Genomic DNA, 24,105 nt, shown 5'->3' on the forward strand with positions numbered 1-24,105 from the left:
CTAAATAAAAACAAAACCTATTAGCAGTTACAATGGTACAACAGTAAACTAGCCTGTTTCAAAATAACTACTCGTCTCATGAGTGTTTTTTCAGTATAATAAGTAGACATGTTCATCATATCATATGCCAGAGAAGGTTCTTGAAAAGCAAATTTGGGCCTCATTTAAACAAGCCAAATAAATAAATATTATGGTTCCTCAAACACCAGTGCATAAAAGGAAAAAGTCTATCATATAAAATATTGAACAATGCCCAGATATTTAACACTTTTAGATATTTCCTTTATTTTATAGGAGGCACAATGAGGTATTTTGCCTCTTACGAAGAACCCTAAAAAGTGAAACTGCAGGGTTTTTTTCATCACCTGATGACACAAAAGTTGAATAAGAAAGTGAGGGAGAGAGCATAATTGCAAAATGTGCATCACTGAGCGACTCTCATGAGTCGGCTGAAGATAATTTTAGCATTCTTGTATATCGCTTGTAACACCATGGTGTCAACATGCTGCACACTTAACGATGCACAGAATAGCACAGTATTTTACAGCGAACAGTCAGCTAGTATCCAACACAAATTGATAACCAACCATAGCAATATTCTGACAGCCTGGAACAGGATACCGCTTCAGAGAGTGACATGGAAATTAGAAGATATGGGAGAGTATCGTTATGGAGGGGTTAAGTCGAAGAGAAGGCGTGGATAGTTAAGAGGTCTCGGAACTCATTTAAATTTATAAATACGGATGTGGATTAAACCGATTTGTTTTCAGTTTCTTTTAGAAACGTAATAGCGATTAAGTGCGTCACACTTTGATAGGATGAGAGTTCCATAATTTTGGAATTGCTCCGGAGAATTAATTCCTAGCAGACTTTTGAGTTCCGAACCTTTTGGTTTTAAGAGTTAAATCCTGCATGCCTATTAATTTCCTGGTAGTTCCTGCAATGCAGAGATCATCATGAAGATAACGAGTTTGGCAAAGAGGTCATAGAATTCAGGACAACTTGAATTTTATTCTGGCTTCCAAATGTGATTAGTGTAGATCATCGAGAACTGATTTGATGTGATCATAGTTCCTGGTGCCTGAGACACGTCTTGCTGCAGACTATAGGACAGCTTTGATGGGTGCTGGAGATGATGAAATTCCTAGAAGAGGAGCATTCATTTTTAGAGATAAACTAATGTTTGAATCTCATTGCTAGAGTCATTAGAGGGACAAAGAGGTTTAATATTCTTGACTGACAGCAGTACTGTTCTGCCTTTAGCTGAAGTCTTTTCAATATGTATTGACATGGTCAGGTTTGAGTCCAGCCAGATCCCTAGAGATTTTTGGACAAGGAAGGCGGGAAAGTGATTCACTGCAACATACCTAGTCATTCTGATTCGAAACGTAGGTCTTGAGGGCAGTGAAACAGGATCAATTTGGTTATATCTGGACTGAGTTATAATACATTGGCAAGGGTCCAGGTCTGTAGCAGTTAGGAAATGCTTCAGAGTTGTCACAGTGTGCAGAGATTAAATCTTTAGATACATTTGTGTCATCCACATATTGATGGACAGCCACACCTGTTCCTTCCTACGAGAATTTGAGCAGCTACATGTAAAGGTTAAACGATAAAGGAGTCAGTATTGAGCCCTGTGACACACCACAAACCACTGGAGTGAGTTTTGAGGAGAAACTGCCTAACCATGCCAGTTACTTACGGTTAAAACACAGAAGGTTGAGCATCATCTTCGCATCTAACCGTCAATGCCCTTTGAGATTCAAAGACCTCCAGGAGCCTTACAAGATCCAACTAATTAAATACTGCAGAAAGATCAGGGAGATTGAGAAGGCATTCAGCACAGGCATCCAAGATATAATGAATGTTGTTTACTATTTTGAGGGAGGCACACTTAGTGTGGCAGCCACTGCAAAAGCAAGGTCAATATGGGGCCAGATAATGGGTTTTTTCGGTTGTTTTTTAACAATATAGCACATCACAACTAAACTTGTATCAGCGTGCTTTACTGGTAAACAAATACGCAAGATCTCTCTTACACTGAACAAAGTTCTATAATAAGAGCTAAAATAATGTGTGAAGTCTGGAATAGATATCCATAATGAAATCCTATTGAAGAAATGTGAGTATAAACTTGGAGAAGCAAAGATCATAGGAAGAGGAGGGCAGAGAAAAGGTGGGAGTCAAAAAGAATGAAGAAATAAAATCGGCAAAGTGCCAGAGGTCTAAAAACTAGAGAGAAGTGTTATAGAGATGAATGAGTGGGGCAGGGAAGAGGGAGACGCAAATGATAGGCAGTGAGAACAGAGATGCTGAGCAGACAATGCTAGAATATATAATAGGAAGATGGACGAAGTTGAGGGAGAGGATGCAGGTCTAAGAAAGAGAATGTAACATTTCGTTCTTTGAGAAGCATTTTTGCTGTTTAACTGAATAAGGAATGAGAAAAAGATTTGGAATCAACAGTAATCAATACAAAGTATATGTGCTTCAAAGAAAGTCATAAATATGCTTGAAAGTGTTTTTGTTTCCCAGAACGAAATCAAGTCCTTAGTGTATCTGGTGTCTTCTAGGAGTGAATTCCAAAAGGATGGGGTAGCACCTAAGCAAGACTTGTTAGCAGCGCAATAAATTAAGAATTTTTGGTTTCTAGTTGGAAAGTGTCTGCTTTGGAGACGTCTCTCACCATTAGAAATTTTCAGTGAGTTGTGCAGGTATTCTGGTTGTTTTTCATGGAGAGCTCTGAAAATAACGTAGACAGATTTGAACCTGATCCTTGCTTCCAAGGGTAGCCAATAAAGGTCTCTTAGTACTGGAGTGAAGTGGTCCATTTTTTTAACCAGAGACTAGACTGCCTGCAGAGCGAAGAACTGCTTATAAGGGCTCATAGTTGGATTTTAGCTCTCCATACAGAGAGGAATGTTATAATCCGTATGAGAAACCACAGGGCTCTACTCAATCAATGGCAAATTTGTGAAGGGTCAAATATTTCTCATATTTTTGGGATCATCCAATGCCTTTTCCAATAATGGGCAGTGTTGTAGTTCTTGAGGTAGTACGGGCGAAAACTATCCTTTAAGAAGGCACTCAATAAATTGCACCATCATTTACTGAATAGATCAAAGGAGGTTTGGAAGAATAGAGTCAGAATAATGCCTCAATGTAATTTTCTACAGACCGGTCTCGGCCATAGGTGTGAAAGTGGTCCCTGATTTTGAAGTTCTGAACTAATGAAAATGTTTACCGAAGTGAATACGATTTCAGTATGTAATCTGTGAATAGTGATATTTTATTTGCTTCTGCAAAGCTGTCTGCACATCCTTCCCTTTTTTTGCCCTGACGAACCCCACAAAAAAGCAGGTCATCCACACAGTAGTTTTTGGTACAATGAATATAAAAATGTAAAGCCCACTTGGGGTACTATGGATGAAGCATCTCCTCCTCTTTTGAGAGTTCTGGAGTGGGGTGGCAACACAACACCGGCAGGGTGATGGATTGCCTAATGTGGAAAGGAGCAAAAATAACAATTGATGGACAGAATGCAGAACAATGTCATACATTCACCCCAGTACAGAGATCTGGACCTAAATCCATCATTTTTTGCTCGCCATGCCATTCCAGTTTGAACCTAGCCAAATGCAAATCAGTCTTGACCCTGCGCCCAATGGGAACAGTCCAGCCCGAACTGCCAGGCCAGGTCCTCCCTGGACAGGAAACAAGCATCCTATGACCGGTTTCGGGCTTTCAGCCCTCATCAACCAGGATAGCTTGACTCCAGTGGCATGGAGAGCACGGGACCCACGTCTGGGCATACCCTTAACCACTCGGGGTGACAAATGCAAAAACAACAGTTGATGGGCAGAATGCAGATTAATGTTATACATTCACCCCAGTACAGAGATCTGGGCCTAAATCCATTGTTTTTTTTCTCACCTTGCCGTACCAGTTTGAACCCAGCCATATGCAAATCAGTCTTGACCCTGCGCCTCATGGGAACAGTCTAGCCGAACTGCCAAGCCAGGTCTTCCTGAACTGGAAACAAGCATCCTGGGACCGGTTTCAGGGTAACATCCCACATCAGCCAGACTAGCTTAAATCCAGGGTCATAGTGAGCAAGGTCCCCACGTCTGGCCTAATGAGGACTTGCAATGGGCACCATTAAAGGTTATTTGTCTCCTTTCTACATTGTCGGAACCAATCACCCTTGTTTAAATCACCTGTTGTGATGAAGTTTTTAAAAGGTTTGACAAATGTTCTCTCCCATACCATTTGTGATCTCACAGTGGACCCTTAATTTGGTCATGATGTTTCTTACGTTTAGACTTCAAGCCCAATAAAAAGCTGCTGCCTGCATCTTCTCTTTTCCTCATTGCGATTACTTTAGCTTGTTGCACGAGTAAGCTTCAGATACCCTAAACCGCCTTTTTGCCAGAGAAATTGGTGCTGAGGTCTCGGGCGGCCTGTTTGCCCAAAGTTACGACTCCTTTCCACTGCAGTTTGAGCTGGACTGTTCCCATTGGGCGCAGGGTCAAGACTGATTTGCATATGGCTGGGTCCAAACTGGAATGGCATGGTGAGCAAAAAAAACGATGTCTTTTAGAATTGTAATCGCGTTTTATAGCATCAGTCACATTAATAGTAGCGTATGTATTTGAGGATTATTTTTATATTAATTGCTGTCCTGCCTTTCCTGTGACTCTACCATATTCTCTTCACCCCCCCCCCCCGTGATAATCTCTAAGTGGCACTCTTTCCGATACTGTCATGGCAACTATCTCATATACCCTTGCCTCTTTTTTCTTTCTTTCTTTTTTCTTTCCTTTTTTTTTGACACACTCACCTAGTGAATGGGCTCTATTACTATTGAATATTTATTTTTTTTAAATGTAGGGTCTCGTCATATTCACGTTCTTCTCTACGGGACGATTAGTATTTTAGCTATGGCACCTTTTTTCCCACTTGGTGCTTTATTAGCCCCAACTATTGACTGCATCTAGATATATCCCGCCTTCCTTTCTTGGCTCGTCGACTCACTTCCGTTATACTGACCGGATATTCATGCTGCGGTCTAGCTCTCACGTGACGGGTATTTATTCCATACTGACGTCGGCCTTTCACTTCCGGTTTCTCTAAGGTGGTCACAGCGTACTCGCTACTTCATGGCTCACACGCCCGCAAGGTAATTCGCTGCTCATAGACTATGTGTGTTACTGTGGTTGAATAGTTATGATGTACTTATTTTGGTACCTGGTTTTTCTCACTACTGTGCGAATTTGTTACCCTAAGCCCGTTACTGACAGTGTTTTTATATTTAGTCGTACTTCTTTGCAGGCTGAGGGCTTCTCGGTATTTGTTGATGAGTGCGGGCTATTTTATTTTATTTTCTTATTTCACTGGAGTATAGATGTAGGATATGCCAAGAGCTAGGATCCACCATTCTTTGGGCCGACTGATTTGTTACGGGCTATCCTGGCTGAAGAGAGGTGAAACCCCGAAACCGGTCCTAGGATGCTTGTTTCCAGTCCAGGGAGAACCTGGCTTGGCAGTTCGGGCTGGACTGTTCCCATGAGGCGCAGGGTCAAGACTGATTTGCATATGGCTGGGTTCAAACTGGAACGGCATGGTGAGCAAAAAAACGATGGATTTGGGCCCGGATCTCTGTACTGGGGTGAATGTAGAACATTGTTCTGCATTCTGTCCATCATCTGTTGTTTTTGCATTTGTCACCCCGAGTGTTTAAGGGTATGCCCAGACGTGGGTCCCGTGCTCTCCATGCCACTGGAATCAAGCTATCCTGGCTGAAGAGAGGTGAAACCCCGAAACCGGTCCTAGGATGCTTGTTTCCAGTCCAGGGAGAACCTGGCTTGGCAGTTCGGGCTGGACTGTTCCCATGAGGCACAGGGTCAAGACTGATTTGCATATGGCTGGGTTTAAACTGGAACGGCATGGTGAGCAAAAAAACTATGGATTTAGGCTCAGATCTCTGTACTGGGGTGAATGTATGACATTCTTCTGCATTCTGTCCATCAACTGTTTTTATAATCTCGTAGGACAACATCAGTTGAGATCAGACTGAAGTCAGTTCGGTGTCGGACATCGGATTCAGCAACAAATCCTCTTCTTGCAATGGTGGGTTCGATACCAGCGCTGACTAAGAAGGCTGCAGCACAGATCTTGGAGCCGGAGTGAATGTCTGTTCCAAAGTCGGTGGAATCCTGGAGTGGGTCCCAAGGAGTCAGACGGCATCAAGGACAGATCTGCCATTGGGAACCAGACTCGAGGCCCCTTTGGTTTCTTCTTGGGACCTGAAGGCACACCAGGAACCAAAACAGCACCAACAGTCTGCAGCATGGGCTCCCTGAAGGCATCAATCTGCTGCAACATCTTCAATGGCCTGGAAAACTTGGGTGCAACATATTTAGTTGGGGAATTGTCTCTGCAACCGGTGAACTGGAGGGAGACCCTCTCACATTGTGACGTCCTTGTGGCTTCTCTTTGGACACAGAGTGGCGGATGGGGTTGTGACCTACTTTGCTTGTCAGCGTTTGCTTTTTGACTTCGATTTGGACTTATCAGTGGACTTCGATCGCAAAGACCGCAACTTCTTATATTCTGCATGTTAGACCTGCCAGCCCTTGGCTGTCCCCTCCTCATTTTTATTCTTCTTTTCACCCTTTTGCCCTCTAATTTTTCTGTTTAGTGTTGACGTAGAGGCTCTGGGTGCCCCATTTTCACTAACTGAGGGTGAGGCGCAAGGTGCTTCACTAAAATGGAGGGAGAGAGAGAGTTCCTTCACAAAATGGTGGACTAAACTGTCACCTCAGAACCTGGGCCATAGACTGTCATGAGGGGTTCCAGAACCTTCTGGACCACTCCGGCCAGTCAGGGCCCAGGTTATAAATAGAGGTGAGGTGCGACGGCCATTTTAGAGGAAGAAGGTGTGCTGTGAGGTAGTCAGGAGTAAGGCACCTGAGTGGGGAGGTGGATGCGCTAGAGAAGGAAATTGACAGTCTGCTTTTTCTTTCCCCTCAGCTGATACCACCCTCGACCTCTTGACCTGACCCTGACCCTGCCCCGGCCACTGACTCTGGGGTCACGTTAACCCTATGCGCTCTTGTTCAGTAAGGACCCCTGAAGGGAGACACCAACCTTGGCCACACCCTCTACAGCCCTGTCGTTGCCTGGAACGCTGGAGTAATCTAGGATTAGTGACTGATCACAGCTCTTGACTGAATGGGAAGGTGATCTTCGCCATAGTCCCAGGAAATTGGCGGACCGATTCGATTGCCCTGAGTGCAGTGCACCCCCCTTAATTTTGGCCACCCCTGTACTGAGCCCCGTCAGGAATCACTCACCGCCGCAGCCCAGGGGTTAGAAGATCGTCCTACTGCCACCTGGGGGGGCCGTGAGGAAGACTGGGGCCCCATAGTGCCCGGATAAGATCGCGCGGCATAGCCAGGAGTGAGAGGAAGCCACCGCAGGGGAAGGGAAGCCTGCATCACCCAGATCACATGCTGTGTAGCGCCGCCCCCGCCACGGCCCGACTGTGGGAGAAGGCCGCGCCCCTGAGTAGAATGCTGCGTCAGGCCTTGAAGCCATGATCCTCCGATCACATGCAGGGGGCGGACTGTGGAGCGCCGCCCCCGCCAATGCCGATTGTGTGAGGAGGCCGTGCCCCCGCAGGCCGCGCTGCTTCTGGCGGGCGCGCCTCCCGGCAGTCACTGGGAGTGTGAGCGCCTAGCCTTAGGGATCGTTGTGGGGCCCAGGAACGGCTCCACGTCGGTGTTGCCACCCCCCCAGAACACCATCAGAGAGTGGAGCATGCCAATGAGTGGGGCTCTGAGGAGCGAGTCCTCAACCGCCTGGAGAATCCCACAAGAGGTCCGTAATTAGGGAAACCCTTGGGGGAGGAGGGCGGAAGGCCGGAGTGACCCTGGATTCGCCCCTCCCCACGGGGAGATCCCTCCCGGGGCATGTTGAGCCCCCCACTGCCCCCAGCAAACAGAACTCGGCTCCTGATCACTCCAAGCATCTACTGAGGAAGACGTGGTACTTTAATAGTAAGCCGGGCATTTTGGGGGTATTCCGGAGTGTGATAAACGAGTGCCAGTTGCATCCTGACAGACCCGATCTCCTGCAGGAAATCCATGATTTATACTGTAAAGACCCGCTATGTGTCGTGAGCGGATACAAGAGTATATTATGCATCAAAGTATTAGAGCATTGTGAGTGCCAAGTATAGCGCTTAAGGTAACAACCCTATTTCTAGCGCTTTGTGAGTTTCGAGTATAGCGCTTAATATAATGACCTAATTAGAAGCACATTGGGAACTCTCCATGCAGTGCAGTGTTTAATTTGTTGACCTGATTTCCAGTGCAATGTGAATGTTAGGTACAGCGCTTACAGTAATCACCTGATTTCCAGTGCAATGTGAATGTTATGTGGAGCGCTTCGTTTGGTGACTTTGTTCAACGCGCTATTGAGTTTACTGCGCTGGATCGAATCACCAAGGGGCGCGCTCAAGTTCTTGCCGGTCTGAAGTAGAAAAGTACTGCTAATTTGGACAAAGTGATATGTTTTGAATCTGAAATGTATTGGATAAGAATTGATTAACTTCACCTGATAAGGAAAGATAAAACTTATCTACCTTTACTAAGTATTTGGTGTAGCGTCATTTTTAGTGGTGGAGCGCTGAAGTGTGAAGTGAGTGTGATGCAAGCACGACATGTAACTCTGGAGTAAGCCTTTCTACCTGAGCCAAGCTACCCTAGGACTCTAGGTCCAACACTGCAACATGTAGCTTTGCTTTTCAGTCCCAGATTGCTTTCAGGTGCATGAGGATGTACTTGTTGCAAAACTCTGAGTTATGGCCTGAGCTCAATCACCAGTAACACTTGGTGCAGCGCCCTGACCGAGATGCTTCCTACAGTCACAACATGGAAAATCTGTTGTTTTATGAGGGAACATCTTACCCTAGCACACAGGATTACATTTGGAAGTCACCAGAAGGCTGATAAAATTGGTAGAGGAGTTCCGGATTTGCATCGGAAGCCACAGAAAGAAATGAACAGACATCAGCACGCGGGGCGGCACTAATATGTGCCTCTGCTCTGGCATTTCCTGGGTTGTACAGAGCCAATGCAGAGTCGCACAGCGCACCTAACACGAGAGAATTGATGAAAAAAAAGTGTCCTAATCCAGTCTGTCACCCAGGCAGGATTATAAGGTGAGGAACCTGCAGTTAGAAGTATCCATCAGACAAGGAGTGAGACGGTAGTAGCATCGGAGTTACTAATTTAAACAATTCCTTTGAGAGACTTATTGCACTGTGTATTTTAACCTGAAGGAAATTTGCCTTGGTGGAGATGACCTTCTGCTGGTAAATTTTTCTGAAGATTTTGAGGAATTAGAGTCTTTTAAGAACCTTACAAACCCTCTTGGCTTTTCCCAAACATATAAGTCTGTTTCTTGTGTTGAGAAGTTCATACAAAAAGCAAGGTTTAACTTGCTTAAAGCAACTTTGGTCTTTTTACCAGTGCAGTGGAATCAATAGCATTCCTAACCGATCTTTTAGAGCTGTCAAAGGATGCATTTAGATCACTAAAGAAGTATGTTTTCAGTGATCAAATAAATAGCTTAGGAGCCTTCTTGCTTGAATGCATGTTTGCGGTGTCACTTAGTGACTGTGACCTTAGTAGGATTTGCCTTGATTGGGGAGAAGGGCATGTGAATGAGTAAAATAATTTGTAGATGGTCCAACCTCTAATCTGCAATGGGATGGAGACATTATACCAAGTGATTACCCTAAATCATCAGATCTAGGATTTTGTTTCTTTGACTGAAACGCCTGAGGCCATGAGAAGGTTGTGTTGGGTTGGCTATTGTTTTAGGGCCTTATTTTAGTTTTCTGATAGATGAGACTAGGAAGTTGATATCACACAATTCGATTTTTCACTCACTACGAAGTTGTTGTTCTGTGTTGGCAAAGTCAAAATGAAAGCTAGGTGTGATCTAAGAGGGTGATATAGCACACAGACATAGGTAGAAATGTGTGGAGAAATGTTCCAAACAACCGAAGGAACTTCAAATGAATCATATTTAGACGTGGAATATAGAATGCAGTGCAAATTGATACTAAACATTATTGCAACGCCGGTGTTTATTTCTTGATCTACTCTAAACAAAGCCTGCCACAGAGCAGCATTTGCATGGGAGCTGTTGAAAACTTACAAGCTGAATTACATAACATAACGTGTATTTGTAAAGCGCACGTTCACCTAAGGTTATCTTGGAGGCGCTAAATAACAGATGTTTATTGTTGTCCAACTCAATGGCACTCCTTTTATCGACCTAAGATGGATGAAAGGCTGTGTGAACCCACCAGGATTTAAACATGTGACCAAGAGGTCAAACATAGGACCCTACAGTGGATGCATTTGTCCACTAAGTCCCCAGACCCGGCGTCAACCTTCATCCTAAGGTTAGTGTCATCTTGGACCCGTAAGGAACTTTAAGAGAGTGAGCAGAATTATTAATGGCAGGAGAGATAGCAGGAGAACTATACTTAATGGAATAAATGCTGATTTCAGGGGAGGAATGCACAGAGTTTAGTGAAATAATGCTAAGCTAGGGGGAGAAATGCTGAAGTGCTACGGGGTGGTTTACAAACAAGAGGCATGTAGAGATTACTGGATGTTTGGTGGCAAAGTGGGGAATAGAGTGCAGAAAGAGGAAACAGGCATGCAAACAGGAGGAATGTAGAGCCACAGGAAGGAATGTAGCACTAAAGGGGAGCAAATTAGATCTATGGGGCAGGGGGCAATGCAGCGCTAAAGGGGAGCAATGCAGAGCTAAAGGGGCAGTAATGCAAAGCAAAGGGGCAGCAATGCAAAGCAAAGGGGCAGCAATGCAAAGCAAAGGGGCAGCAATGCAAAGCAAAGGGGCAGCAATGCAAAGCAAAGGGGCAGCAATGCAAAGCAAAGGGGCAGCAATGCAAAGCAAAGGGGCAGCAATGCAAAGCAAAGGGGCAGCAATGCAAAGCAAAGGGGCAGCAATGCAAAGCAAAGGGGCAGCAATGCAAAGCAAAGGGGCAGCAATGCAAAGCAAAGGGGCAGCAATGCAGAGCAGAGGGGCGGCAATGCAGAGCAAAGGGGCAGCAATGCAGAACAAAGGGGCAGCAATGCAGAACAAAGGGGCAGCAATGCAGAACAAAGGGGCAGCAATGCAGAACAAAGGGGCAGCAATGCAGAACAAAGGGGCAGCAATGCAGAACAAAGGGGCAGCAATGCAGAGCGGAGGGCAATGCAGTGCTAAGAACATGGATGCTAAGATGAGCGGGAGAATGCTGAGGAGCCAAACAGATGTTTACAGTTAGGCTCTAATGGCTTCATGAAGTGACTGGACATGTGGACCAGGAAAAATGTAGGCTTTGAAACCCTCTTTTCATACTCACTTTTGATTAAATACAAAGCAGTATGTAGAGGCCAGCAGTGCCATGTCCAAGTGGTTTAGTTCTACAGCAGGCGACACCCACGGTTAGAAAAATGCTAACAGAAGAGTGAAAATGAAACAAATCCTATTCACAGCAGAGTACACGCAAAACACTAAATAAGCAAGGATTTTACTTTGTTCACTTTTTCTACTGAGTAATTAAAATAAAGGTAGTGCTAATCACTTTCTTGCTCATACCTACAGATGCACAAGCTTTAAGTGTAATACACAGACTGAAGCAAAACCCTATACTGCAATGTTAATGGCAGGAAAAGACTGGCAGGAGAGTGCGCTAAGCATCCAATGCTTGCTCATGAACTCTTGTGGAAGTTGACATTATCTTGATGCTGGACAGCATAGGAGAAGCTCCTATTCTTGGGAGACAATGATTGTGTTCACCAGGTATTTTCAAGTTTTGTATCTCCTCCGGGGATCTTGGGCAATTAGACAATATTTCCTGAGTTGGTCAATGATTGATAACAAATCCTTCTTTCATCATATATAAATACCCTTTAAAAGAAATTTTACAAGTGCTAAACATATACATTTTGATTTATTCTTATAGTGTGTACCTTCTTTACAGAATTAAAGCAGGCGAAATGACCACATACCATATGACCTTGAGCTCGAGCTTTGTTCTGCATAGCTTCCTGCTTTCGCTGCCAGAATTCTTCAACCTGCTTGGCTCTTTCTGCAGCAACCTCCCCTCTTTCTCTGAGTATTAGTGATAAACAAACACATATAAACTTTCAAGAAGCATCTTGTTCTACTTATAAGACACAACTTTCCACAAAGCAAAAATAAACATGCCTTTATAATGGCAAACAGATTAAGCATGTCATGTATGTTTAAGCCATCCAGTTTCCTATTGCAAACACTACTCAGCAAAGTGTTCTTCATAAAAAGCAGGTTCTACTTGCTACACAATTGTTTTCCAATAGCCCCTCTGTCTTTATTACAGGTGCACACCTAAGAAACATTACTTTTCTATTAAAGCATCGAAATTTTGTCTAAAACCCTTAAATCTCACCCATGTGCGATTTAGTATATTTAGAATGTCTAGAGTATCAAGAGAAACAGCAAAGGAAAGGTTACATATCTGTAGTCCTAGTTCTGCATCATAGGTATCTTCAATGAAGTAAAACATTGAATAATTACCCACTGCCTGCACAGACCCTGGAGCACCTAATTAAACATATATAAACTTTGGAGAAATTATGATTGAATAATGTCCATCATTCAAGTTAATTTTCCATAGTCTCATTGTAGTCTGTCAGAGATGTTATTTTCTTTCTGAATGCTGGAGGAAGAAGTTGAAGTCATTGAGTGGCTTTTGAATGAACATCATTTTTCATGCAAAAAAGCTACTTTTTATATAAAAAGCATGAAGAGAAAATGAAGCATGATAGGCTATCACGGCCAGAGGTGAAAAAGAAGCCTGCTACTTTAAGAAGCTGAGAAGCACACTTACCAACAAGGTGCCAGTTTGCCAGTGAGAATAGTTACTTTTTTACAGGAACTGTAACTCGCATGCCACAACAGCCGGGATAGGAGGGTGGATTGTTTGTCAATTCAATGAAGATACTTACAATGCAGAACTAGGACTACAGGTATCTAACCTTTCCTTCTGCATCGCAGGATCTTCCTTGATAGTCAAAAGTTGAATAGAGTAGCAAGATGTACAAAAAACGAATTCTGCGTCTGTCAAGTATATGCGATAGGAAGAAAAGAAGACCATTCTGCAATGTAGGATACATTCTGAAACATGGTCTATATCCAGCCAATCCAACATCTTGTAAATATTTAAACAAGGTTCCAAGTGTTTCCTGACCAAACCTTGCTTCAGCTGAGTGTCTGCGTCTAGACCATAATCTTTTTGTAAAGGTTCGTATTGATCTCCAAGTAGCCAGTCGCAGATGGCTTGAATCAGGACATGCCTGTTCTAGGCCATGGTTGCTGCGTTACCTCTTGCAGAGTGAGCCTCAGGCACACATGGTAAAGGTTTATTGGCGATCTGGTAACATAAAGAAATGCAAGAAACTAGCCATCTTGTGATGGTTTGTTTAGAAGCCACTAAACCTTGCCGTAAAAAGCCACAGTTGATGAGATTCTCTTATAACTTTTGATTTGTCTAATTAAAAACAGAGCCCTCTTAATATATAGAGAATGTAGAGTTTTCTCTGCTGCTGTAGTAGAGTTAGGAAAAAACATAGAAAGTGTGATCGATTGAGTAATATGGAAATCTGAGACTACTTTTGGTAAAACTGTATATGGTTCTAAGGATGACAATGCTTGTAGTCCACTAACTATACATGCGGAGGTAATGGATATTAAAAAGCTGTTCTCCATGACAGATGCTGTAAGGGTGATTTGTGAATTGATCATCGTACTGAACAGCTGTGCCTCTTCTGATGGAGTGAGTCGGAGAAGTGACCACCTGGGACGGCAAACTGCTGGAACGGCCGATTGGAGCATATAGTGAGGGCAAACGGATGACTGGAGCATATAGTGAGGGCCCAGAGTGACGCAAACCTCCAAGGGAATTGGTGGCCAGAGCACCAAAATAGGCAGAGGCGGCGGGGCCTCAGCTGTGTACCTATAAATTGAGGTAAGAACACCTCTGAGATTGGAGTGATTGGCTCGGTGGGGTGGCACCCTGATTGACTCCCTCCAGGGGCGGTAAACAAGAATGAGCGGATGTGGACCCCATTGGGGCCTGCAGAACAAGTTACTTACCTTCGGTAACAATATATCTGTAAGAGACATATATTAGTTATAGATTCCTTATCTTAGAATTACCCCCAGGCGTCAGACTGTATCCGGAGAATTTTTCTTCAGCAGTACCCCTGCGCGTAGGTAGGTGGCGTTGGTCGACTCTGCGTTCCTCATTGGCGTCATGATCGCCGGAATGATGTCGCTGTATCTACTTAGACGCTGCTCCGGAGCGCTGACGTCAGTTCTTTACATGAGATTTCACGCAGAAAGCGCAGAGCCATGTAAGACACTGCCCACTGGTCAACATAATAGGGCCCTGAAAGGGAGTCACTTACTCTAGAATTCGGTTCGCAAAACGGGGAGGATGGGTGGGGCGGTAAGGAATCTATAACTAATATAGGTCTCTTACAGATATATCATTACAGAAGGTAAGTAACTTGTTAATCTGAAAGAGACTATTAGTTATAGATTCCTTACCTTGGAATAGATACCCCAGCAATACCAACCCCGGAGGTGGGTCTGCAAACCAAGATTACACCAGAAAGTCCGGGAGAACTGAATGGACAAAGAAGCCGTCTCTCCAGACTTGGCTATCCAGGGAGTAATATTTAGTGAATGTGTGCAATGATACCCACGTGGCTGCCTGGCAGATGTCACTGAGAGGGACTCCTCGTCCCAAAGCAGTAGTGGCTGCCGTCGCCCTTGTGGAATGGGCGCGCACTCCTTTTTCACCAAGGAATAATAGATTTTAATGCAAAGAACGACCCATCGAGAGATGGTTAGTTTTTGCACGGCCTGAACTTTCTTGGTGCCCACATAGCCAACAAAGAGCTGATAGTCCACCCGAAATTGTTTTGTGCAATCCAGATAAAATTATAGCGCACGTTTTGGATCCAGACGGTGGACCCTCCCCTCCTCTTTAGAAGGATGCGGGGCGAGAAGAAGGTGGGAAATGTGATGGTCTGTCCTATGTGGGAAGAGTCTAACCACTTTGGGAAAAAAAGAAGGTCTAGTTCAAAGGACAAACCTTGTGCGGATGAACAGCAAGGAAAGGAGGTTTAGAAGAAACAGCCTGAAGCTCACTCACCCTGCGAGTAGAGGTGATGGAAACCAGAAAAGCAGTCTTTAAGGTTAAGAGTCTGAGAGGACAATTATGTAGTGGCTAGAAAGTAGCCCACATATGGTAAGACGAGATTCAAGTCCCACTGGGGCATTACGAAAGGAATAGGAGGAAAGAGGTGAGTAATGCCTTAAGAAATCTATTTACAATAGGGGACTTGAAAAGAGAAGGCTGATCAGGAGAAGAAAGGCCGAAATGGCCGAAAGATAGCCTTTAAGGGTGCCCAGAGCAGAGCCCTGCTGGCCCAAAGAAATAATGAAGAGGAGAACCTCTGAATGAGGGGCAGAAAGGGGATCCAAAGCCTTTGCTGTGCACCATGCCACAAATTTGTTCCATCTATAGGCGTATACAGTTTTAGTGGAGGGACGCCTAGCTGCCAAGATGACATTACAGACTTCGGGAGGAAGGTCAAAAGCTGTCAACTGTCGCTACTCAATCTCCACGGAATGAGGTGTAGACTGGACAGGTTCGGGTGAGGGACCGTCCCCTCCTGCTGAGACAGAAGAACCTCCCGAAGAGGCAGTCTGATCAGAGGATCGATGGCCATGTTCAAGAGCTTGGGATACCAGACTCTTCGTGCCCAGTCCGGAGCCACAAGGATGACTTGGGCCCGGTCGCGATTGATCTTCAGCACTCTAAGTAGAAGTGGTATAGGTGGAAAGGCGTATAGAAGACCGCAATTCAACTTGCGACAAAAAGCGTTGCCGAGCGAGTTCTGCCTTGGAAATTCCAACAAGCAGAACTGCTGACATTGGGCGTTCTCTTCAGTGGCAAACAGATCTAACCAAGGCTCTCTCCCCACTGCTGAAAGAGATCTTGCACCACCTCCGACTCAAGACGCCATTCGTGATCCATGATGCACCGGCGGCTGAGTTCGTCCGCCCTGGTGTTCAGGGAACCTGCCAGGTGTTGAACCACCAGGGACATGTCCTGATGTTTCAGCCACGTCCAGAGGCGGAGAGCCTCTTGACAAAGAGTCCACGACCCCACCCCACCCCACCCTGTTTGTTGCAGTACCACATGGTGGTGGTGTTGTCCATGAACACCTGCACTACTCTTCCCTTGACAGAAGGAAGGAATGCTTTCAGTGCAAGACAGATCGTCCAGAGCTCTAGAAGGTTGTTGTGGAGCTCGGACTACGCCAGAGACCAGAGACCTCTGATCTCCATCTCTCCCATGTGGCCGCCTCATCCCAGAAATGATGCATCGGTCACCACGTGAAGCCTGGTTGTGGAATTGAGAGGGATCTGCCGTCGACCCAAACCTCGTTCGTTAGCCACCAATGCAATTGGTGTGCAGTGCCCTCTGAGATCTGGACGACATCGGAAAGATTCCCCTGATGCTGAGCCCACTGAAACTTCAGGTCCCACTGCAGAGCCGTATATGCCACTTGGCATGATCCACCAGCAGGATGCAGGAGGCCATGAAGCCCAGCAGCCTCAGAGTCATTCTCATCGAAATTAGGGCTAGAGGCTGAAACATCGGTATCACAGCACGAATATCCCAGACTCGCTGCTCGGGAGGATAAGCCCCAAACTGTGCTGTATCCAGAACTGCTCCGATGAAAAGGAGCTTCTGAGAGGGAATCAGGTGTGACTTCAGCACGCTGATAGTGAACCCCAGCGAATGCAGGAGGTCCGCTGTAGTCTGGAGGTGGGAGATGACAGCCTGGGGTGAGTCCGCCTTCAACAGCCAGTCGTCGACATAGGGGAAGCCTGGAACCCCTGGGACCACCACCATCACTTTTGTGAACACTCGAGGGGCGCTGGTAAGGCCGAAGAGGAGCACGGTAAAGTACGAGTTACTTACCTTCGGTAACTATGTATCTGGTAGAGACGATTCTAGCCGCAGATTCCTTAACGTAGAATTATCCCCAGGCGTGAGACTGGATTCGGAAACTTTTTTGCCTCAGCATCCCTGCGCGCTGGGGGGACGGCACCACGTGACTCCGCCCTGGCGTCGTCCGCGTCAGCGAGGATACACAAGTCCCACCCCGGTGCGCCTACGGCAGTTTTCTTCGGAGAACTTTTCTGCGCCACAACGCGGAGCCATCACTAACAAAACTGTGAGAGTACTGGAACAGGGTGCGAAAAAACCCCACTAAACAGAAGGGAAAGAGACAATGGTGAGGAACAGAAACATCCAGAATTAGAGCCAGATACTGAGGCACCAAGATCTGGAATGAAAGAACAGGGCCCCGCTACTGGAAAGCAATCCTGCAAACAAATACAACAGCCTCCCCAGGGCAGAAGCATGTGAAAAATACACAACAGACCAAGAAGTCTGCAACCACCGCCCGGAACAGAAAGGGACACCAAGGTCAGAACGGAGAGCAATGACCATACAACCTCAGACAACACCAGCAGGGAGAAAGTCTCCTGAACGCCAAAGTCAAGACCAGCCAAGGCACCTCAACCCCAGGGACTGCCAAAGACAGAAGTGCAAGCAACAAAGGGAAGAAGAAGAAGCACGAGCGAACCCCACACTGGAGGTCAGGGTGCAGGGGCGCAGAAGTGCCTATAAAGACAAGACGGGAACAACAATAACAAGGCGAGTATCCCCCGAAGGAGCGAAGAAGGGAATAAGGGAATAAGGAAGACACTCGCAAAAGGCAACCATCCGGAGGCAGGCGAGTGCAGAAGACGCAGAGGGCCCTCGCAGAATGGGGAGGAAGGGCGGGGCGTAAAGGAATCTGCAGCTAGAATCGTCTTTACCAGATACATCGTTACCGAAGGCAAGTAACTCGTACATCTGATAGAGACTACTAGCCGCAGATTCCTTAACGTAGAATAGATACCCTAGACATACCCAAGGGGAAGGAGGGCCTGTGAGAGGACCTCCCCAGCTCAGGTGAACCCAAGCCCCCGACAGGGGACAATCGCCAGGACAGGGAAAGAACCCAGTCCTCCCCAACAGGGGATGAGCCACAGCGACTGGAGAAAGAGCCCAGTCCCTCCCCTGCCCCCCCAAGCAGACTAGAACCGCAGTGTGGCAAAGAACACCGTCCCACAGGGGATGTGTCACAATGACAAGCGGCAGCCCCGCCCTTACCAAGCAGGAGAAGGAAGGGCAACACGAAAGGAGGCCATCCGCCTCCATCGGAATCCCCAGGTACAGGCATGACGAAAGGAGACCAGCAGCCAATGTACCAGGGACCTCCACCAGAAGCCCCAGGTACAGGCAATAGGAAAGGAGGTCAGCAGCCAATGTACCAGGGACCTCCACCGGAAGCCCCAGGTACAGGCAATGCGAAAAGAGGCCAGCAGCTAATGGACCATGGACCTCCATCGAAAGCCCCAGGTACAGGCAACTCAGGGGAGCACCAAGGAAGAAGAGCAACCCAGAGACTCCAAGGAGAAGAGCAGAGATGAGGGCAAGAGCCCTCCACCGGGAAGACACTCCGTGAAGAGGGCAGCGAACTCATCACAGCTGGACATCAACAGGCCAGACAGAACAGCGCCTCAGTAATAAGGTAGGTGGAAGAGAAAAACATAGTCCTGGTTTTGATCTGATAGTATGTTCTCATCAGACCTCTATGATATGGGGGGTGGCTATTTTATTGAAACGTGGGATAGGCTCGTGTTCAAGATGCAGTCAAGATGCTGGGGGGCGGTGGGCAATCGCGCAGCTTTTGATTAATGGCTCAACCCTGACAGTATGTACTGTCTATAATTCAAATCTGGACGATCCTGTACCACTAGACTTTCTAAATATCGAACTGGCCTCATGGCCCCAGCCTATTTGTTTTTGTGGGGATTTCAATATTAATTTGTCAGCTGATTTTAACTTAATTGGAGGGCAGACTTTTTTGGTCAAAAACCTAGAGTATATAGAGCTTTGCAAGCCCTTGTGCAAGAACACTGTATGACTGATTTATGGTTTCGTTATTGCAAAGATAAAGACGGCTCCACCTATTTCTCTGCCCCCCATAAGAAAATGGTCCGTTTGGATTATTTTTTTGTGTCGGATCAGTTGGCATTCACTTCATCAATTGCAATCTTCCCTAGAATTTTGTCAGACCACAATCCTTTGGTTATCAAATGCACTATACCAGCTGCTGTAAGAACCCCAAGACCCTGGACTTTTGAGCGGAAACTGTTACTTGATATGAATTATCTCGATCATATGAGGCCTTGGGCAATTGAATTTTTGAATATTAATAGAGGCTCGGCCCCTAGGAATATAGTTTGGGACTCATTCAAGGCTGCTGTCCGTGGGGAGACCAAAAGTTTCTCTTTTTTTCGGCAGAAGCAAATACAGGATCAAACTAAGGATCGGATTGATGAACTACGTAGTTCCGAAATGCTACTTACTAGTACGATTGGGGAGGGTGGTGATATAATTCCAATTCAGACACAGGTTGCACGAATCAAAGCCTCAGTGCTTGAGTTTTTTGGACAAGATCTAGCGGCTAAATATCTGCGGTACCGCTCGACAATGTTCGAGTATGGTGAGAAATCTGGGCGGGTCCTTGCCAAGCGCCTTCAGCAGCGTGGTTTAGCTAACCATATTATTAGGATTCAGGATCCTTTGGGGGTTATTCATGAGACCTCTGCAGGGGTCTTGTCAGTTTTCTCGGAATTCTATCGTTCTTTATACACCGAGGAAGTCACCTCCTATACTATAGATCTCGAATTTTCTGCTTTTATTGAGGGACTCAATACAGCCAACATTTCGGACCACCAAAATAAGGTTCTTGCTGCCCCAATCCAATGGGATGAAGTGGAATTAGCACTAAATTCACTGGCTAGTGGTAAGGCAGCAGGTCCTGATTCTATTCCATTGGAATTCTATAGTACATTTCGTTCAGAAATTCAGGAGGACCTCTTAATGACCCTAAGAGATGCCCAGCTTGGGACTATTCCAGATTCTTTGCGTTATACATCTATTATTTTGTTTAAAAAAAAAGACAAACCCGAGTTGGATCCCGCCTCATTTCGCCCGATTTCGTTAATAAATACGGAAAGTAAAATCTATTCAAAGATCTTGGCGGCTAGACTTTCTTTGGTTATACCCCCCCCCCCAAGTCTCTATTCGGCAACATGGATTTATTCCCGGAAGGGACACGGCGGACCATGTCCGCCGCGTTATTGCTCTTCTGGATTGGGCACAAACTACTCATTCCCCCCTCGGAGCAATCCTGTTGGACGCCGAAAAGGCGTTCGATAGGGTTGCCTGGGATTTTTTGTGGAGGGTTCTTTTCTGGAAAGGGTTTTCCCCTAACTTTGTACATGCCCTTCAATCACTTTATATTGCCCCTCAAGCAACTTTGTCAATTTCAGGGACACTCTCAAGGCCATTTGCGATAAATAGGGGCACAAGACAGGGCTGCCCCTGTTCGCCCTTGTTATTTGCTCTTTGTATCGATCCCTTTTTAAATAAATTAGAGCTTTCTAGTAAAATTTTCCCTGTTAAGAACAATGCAGTTGATTTTAAGGCGCTAGCATATGCCGACGACATCATAGTTATAACTAGCAATGTGTCATCTTCGTTTTCGGCCATTAAGACCCTTGCGCACTCTTTTGGGCGACTTTCAGGGTACAAACTTAATGTGCAGAAAACCCAGATTATTCAATCATCAACTATGGCTCCCACGGAAATACCGGTTGTACAAAGCGCAATGTATCTGGGGGTCAAAATCTCGGCAGCAGTATAACAGATACCTGATATGAATATTCTACCTATTATAGACATCGCCAACTCCACCTTACGTAGGTTAGACAACTTACATCTCTCTATATTTGGTAGGAGGAATGTATTAAAGATGCTGATTTTGCTGAAATTTCTGTACATTTTTAGGACCATTCCTCTTGAATTCTCTCAGTCTAGTCTTAGTAGTGCAGAAAGATGCTGTAATAGGTTCGTGTGGAGTTACCGCATGCCTCGTAGAGCCGTCAAATGGATGGTCCTTCCATTGGATAGAGGTGGGTGGTCAGTCCCTAGTCTTTTGTTATATAACTGGGCTGCTTTACTTCAGCATCTGGCCCCCCCACTTTTTGGCCCACGAGGTTCACTTCCTTTGTCATGTAGTCCCTCTATTTTTGAGATTAGTTTAGGACAAGAGGCCAAGGGGTCTCTTCTGAAGGTTCTTGAACCGAGCTACTAGAAAAAAACTAAATTTAAGGTTATTGCAGCTATGTATTCAGTTGGAGGAAGGTATGTCGGAAATGGTCTATACTCAAAATTCATTACTATACTCCTTTGGCCGCTGCTAGGCATCTACCTTCCATTTTTCAAGACTCAGTTACAATCAGGTGGGGATCTCATGGTATTCTTACATTGGGCAATTTACTTTATGAGGGCAAGATGGCCTCTTTTGCATTTTTAAAAGATAAGTATGCTTTGGCCTCATGTGACTTTTTTAAGTACTTGCAGCTACGTAGCTATATAGATCGCCTTTCTAATAACACCCCTAACGTATTTATTAAGAATATTCTTATGGAACTAATTCTAAGGAAGGCTCGAATAAGTGCCCTTTATCAAAATTTATTAAAAGGCCTTCCTTCCCGTGACTCCCCCCCCCCCCCGACCTATCAGTACTCCTTCCTCTTGATAGCTATTTGAAGGTCTGAAGTAGAGTCCCCCGGAGGTAGCCTGACCCACACTTTTTGCCCTTATGCCTCGCCTTTTGTTTTTATTTGTTATTTATGTTAAACCTATGTATCCTGCTTCCCTAGGACTATCCGGAGCCATGTACGGGGCTGGGCCCCGGGAGTCGACTACTGCCTTAAGAACTGTATGATCCTTTCTGAATCTAGCGGCCGGCCCTGGTGGTTGTAGGCCCATGCTTGTAATTGATTTATTGTTCAATAAAATTTTCAAAAAAAAAAAAAACAAAAAAAAAAAAAAAGGCCTTCCTGACGATCTTTCCTCTCAGAAGGCAAAATTGGAAGGTAAATTTGGTAAAAAAGGTATAGATATTATTCATGCACTGGATCTGTCTAATGCTGTATTGATTTCTGGGAGTCTACGTTGTCAAAGTTATATGGCTCTGTTCGATTTATATTTTACTCCAGCCAAAATTTCAAAATGGGGAGGGAGTGGTGTTCAGGGTTGTCCAAGATGCGGTCTGGCGGCAGCCATTGATGTACACATGTTTTTTTCCTGTGTTAAATTATATACATTTCTTCAAGATGTCCAATTGTTTATTAATAATTCACTTAACATTCAGGTAGCACTTTCGCCTGAATTAGTAATAATGGGGTGCGAGACTGACCTATGCCTTGATAGACCATTCTTTGAATCGGCTCTTCTCTGTATTGCAATGTCTTTAATTCGTCTGTGTATTTCCTCCGATTGGATTAGCCCGTCACCTCCAACCTTTTTGAATTGGAGAGCAAGATTTCTCGCCCTTCATAATTTGGAATCAGCTGTGTTTTTAAAAAGCGGAAAAAAGAGGCATGAGAGGGGTTCAAGGATATGGGCGCCCTTTTTGAAATGGTATAACAAGTAAATCTTTTGTTTTTTGTTTTCTCTGTTGTTGTAATTATATATGTAAAGCAAACTTATATTTGGATTTGATTGCCATGATTGCTCAACCATGTGCTCTTGCATGTCATGTCAAGCTGAAATAATAAAAAAAAAATTTTTTAAAAACATAGTCCGCGAAGGCTCCCAAAAAACCAGAAGCAGGGGCGCCAGGCCTTCCTCCAAGGCCCCTGCCTGAGGACCAGAAGAACCGGCGGGCGCAGCTGGGTGCCACCAGCTGGAAAATAAGAGGAGAAACAAATAGGACGAACCAAGTCGTCAACACAGGAAAATAACCTTTCTGGACCCTATACAGAGGACCAGACCAAACGGCAGACAAAAGTCAAAAACACTACAGCACAACGTCGCAGCTGCCCAAGAAAACGTACCAGCGGCATAAAACAACACCAGGAAGGCAAGGAACTCGCAAGGGGAAGTCCACACCTTCCCAGTGTAAGGCAGGGCTATCCAATAGCTACAAATACCCCACATAGGGTAGGACACTGCCCCAAAAGTATGGAACCACTCTTAGGGAAAAAATCCCGCATCAGAGAACAAATCAGAAAACCTGCGGCAGAAACCACAGAAGGCTTACTAAGGAGCCAAAAAGAACACGCTTTGCCAAAAGGGGCTGGACAAGCAGCCAACCGAAGAGGTAGGTCAACTCAGGATCTCGAGGGCACAGTATCCCTCACAGAAAGTGTAACATTCACCCCAACACCAGAATCCAGGAGCAGTGGGATAACACCTCCCACTTAGACCCAGAGTATCAACAAAACCACCCACTGAGGAGGAGGTGGACGGAGCCCCGCAAGAAGACGCTGAATGGCGGAGTCTGCATGAGTGTTAAACAGAAGGACCCCGTCAAAGGGCAGATCAACCAGACGTTCCCTGATATTGTCAGGAAAAACAGCATCACGCAGCCAGGCATGGCGACGTAGAGCCACAGAAGTGGCCATAGCACGGCCTAAAGCAACGGCAACATCCAAAGCCGCACGAAGAGTAAATGCGGCCAACTCCCTACCATCCAACACATGGCTCCGTAGGTTAGCATGGGCACCCTCATGAGAGACATGAGAGCGAAGGGACTCGACAGAGTCCCACAGACTGGAAGTAGCCCTGGTCAATACACACAAAGTGTTAAGCGCCCGCAAAGCAGCGCTAGAAGATGCGAAGACATTACGCCCCCATGAATCCAACCACCGGGCCTCCCGAGACGGAGGAAACACCACCACAGGCAAACACGGAAAGGCATTCCGCAGAAGAGAGCCTTGAGTAGAAGGGTGGAAAGAAAGACATACAGGGTCCTGCGA

The 24,105-nt window shown here is 45.6% G+C and overlaps 1 protein-coding gene across 2 annotated transcripts in view; it reads right to left on the reverse strand.

Moving 5' to 3' along the window:
- The window catches only part of NEK1 (NIMA related kinase 1), a 1,277,786-nt gene that overhangs the window by 820,452 nt on the left and 433,229 nt on the right, over positions 1–24,105 (reverse strand). For both annotated transcript variants that reach the window (XM_085641815.1, XM_085641814.1), the window contains exon 17: positions 12,102–12,204. In XM_085641815.1, coding sequence (XP_085497941.1) covers positions 12,102–12,204 — 103 coding nt within the window. The remainder of the gene's footprint in view (positions 1–12,101; positions 12,205–24,105) is intronic.

Source organism: Triturus cristatus, chromosome 2_2, assembly GCF_964204655.1.
Source record: "Triturus cristatus chromosome 2_2, aTriCri1.1, whole genome shotgun sequence".
NCBI lineage: Eukaryota > Metazoa > Chordata > Amphibia > Caudata > Salamandridae > Triturus > Triturus cristatus.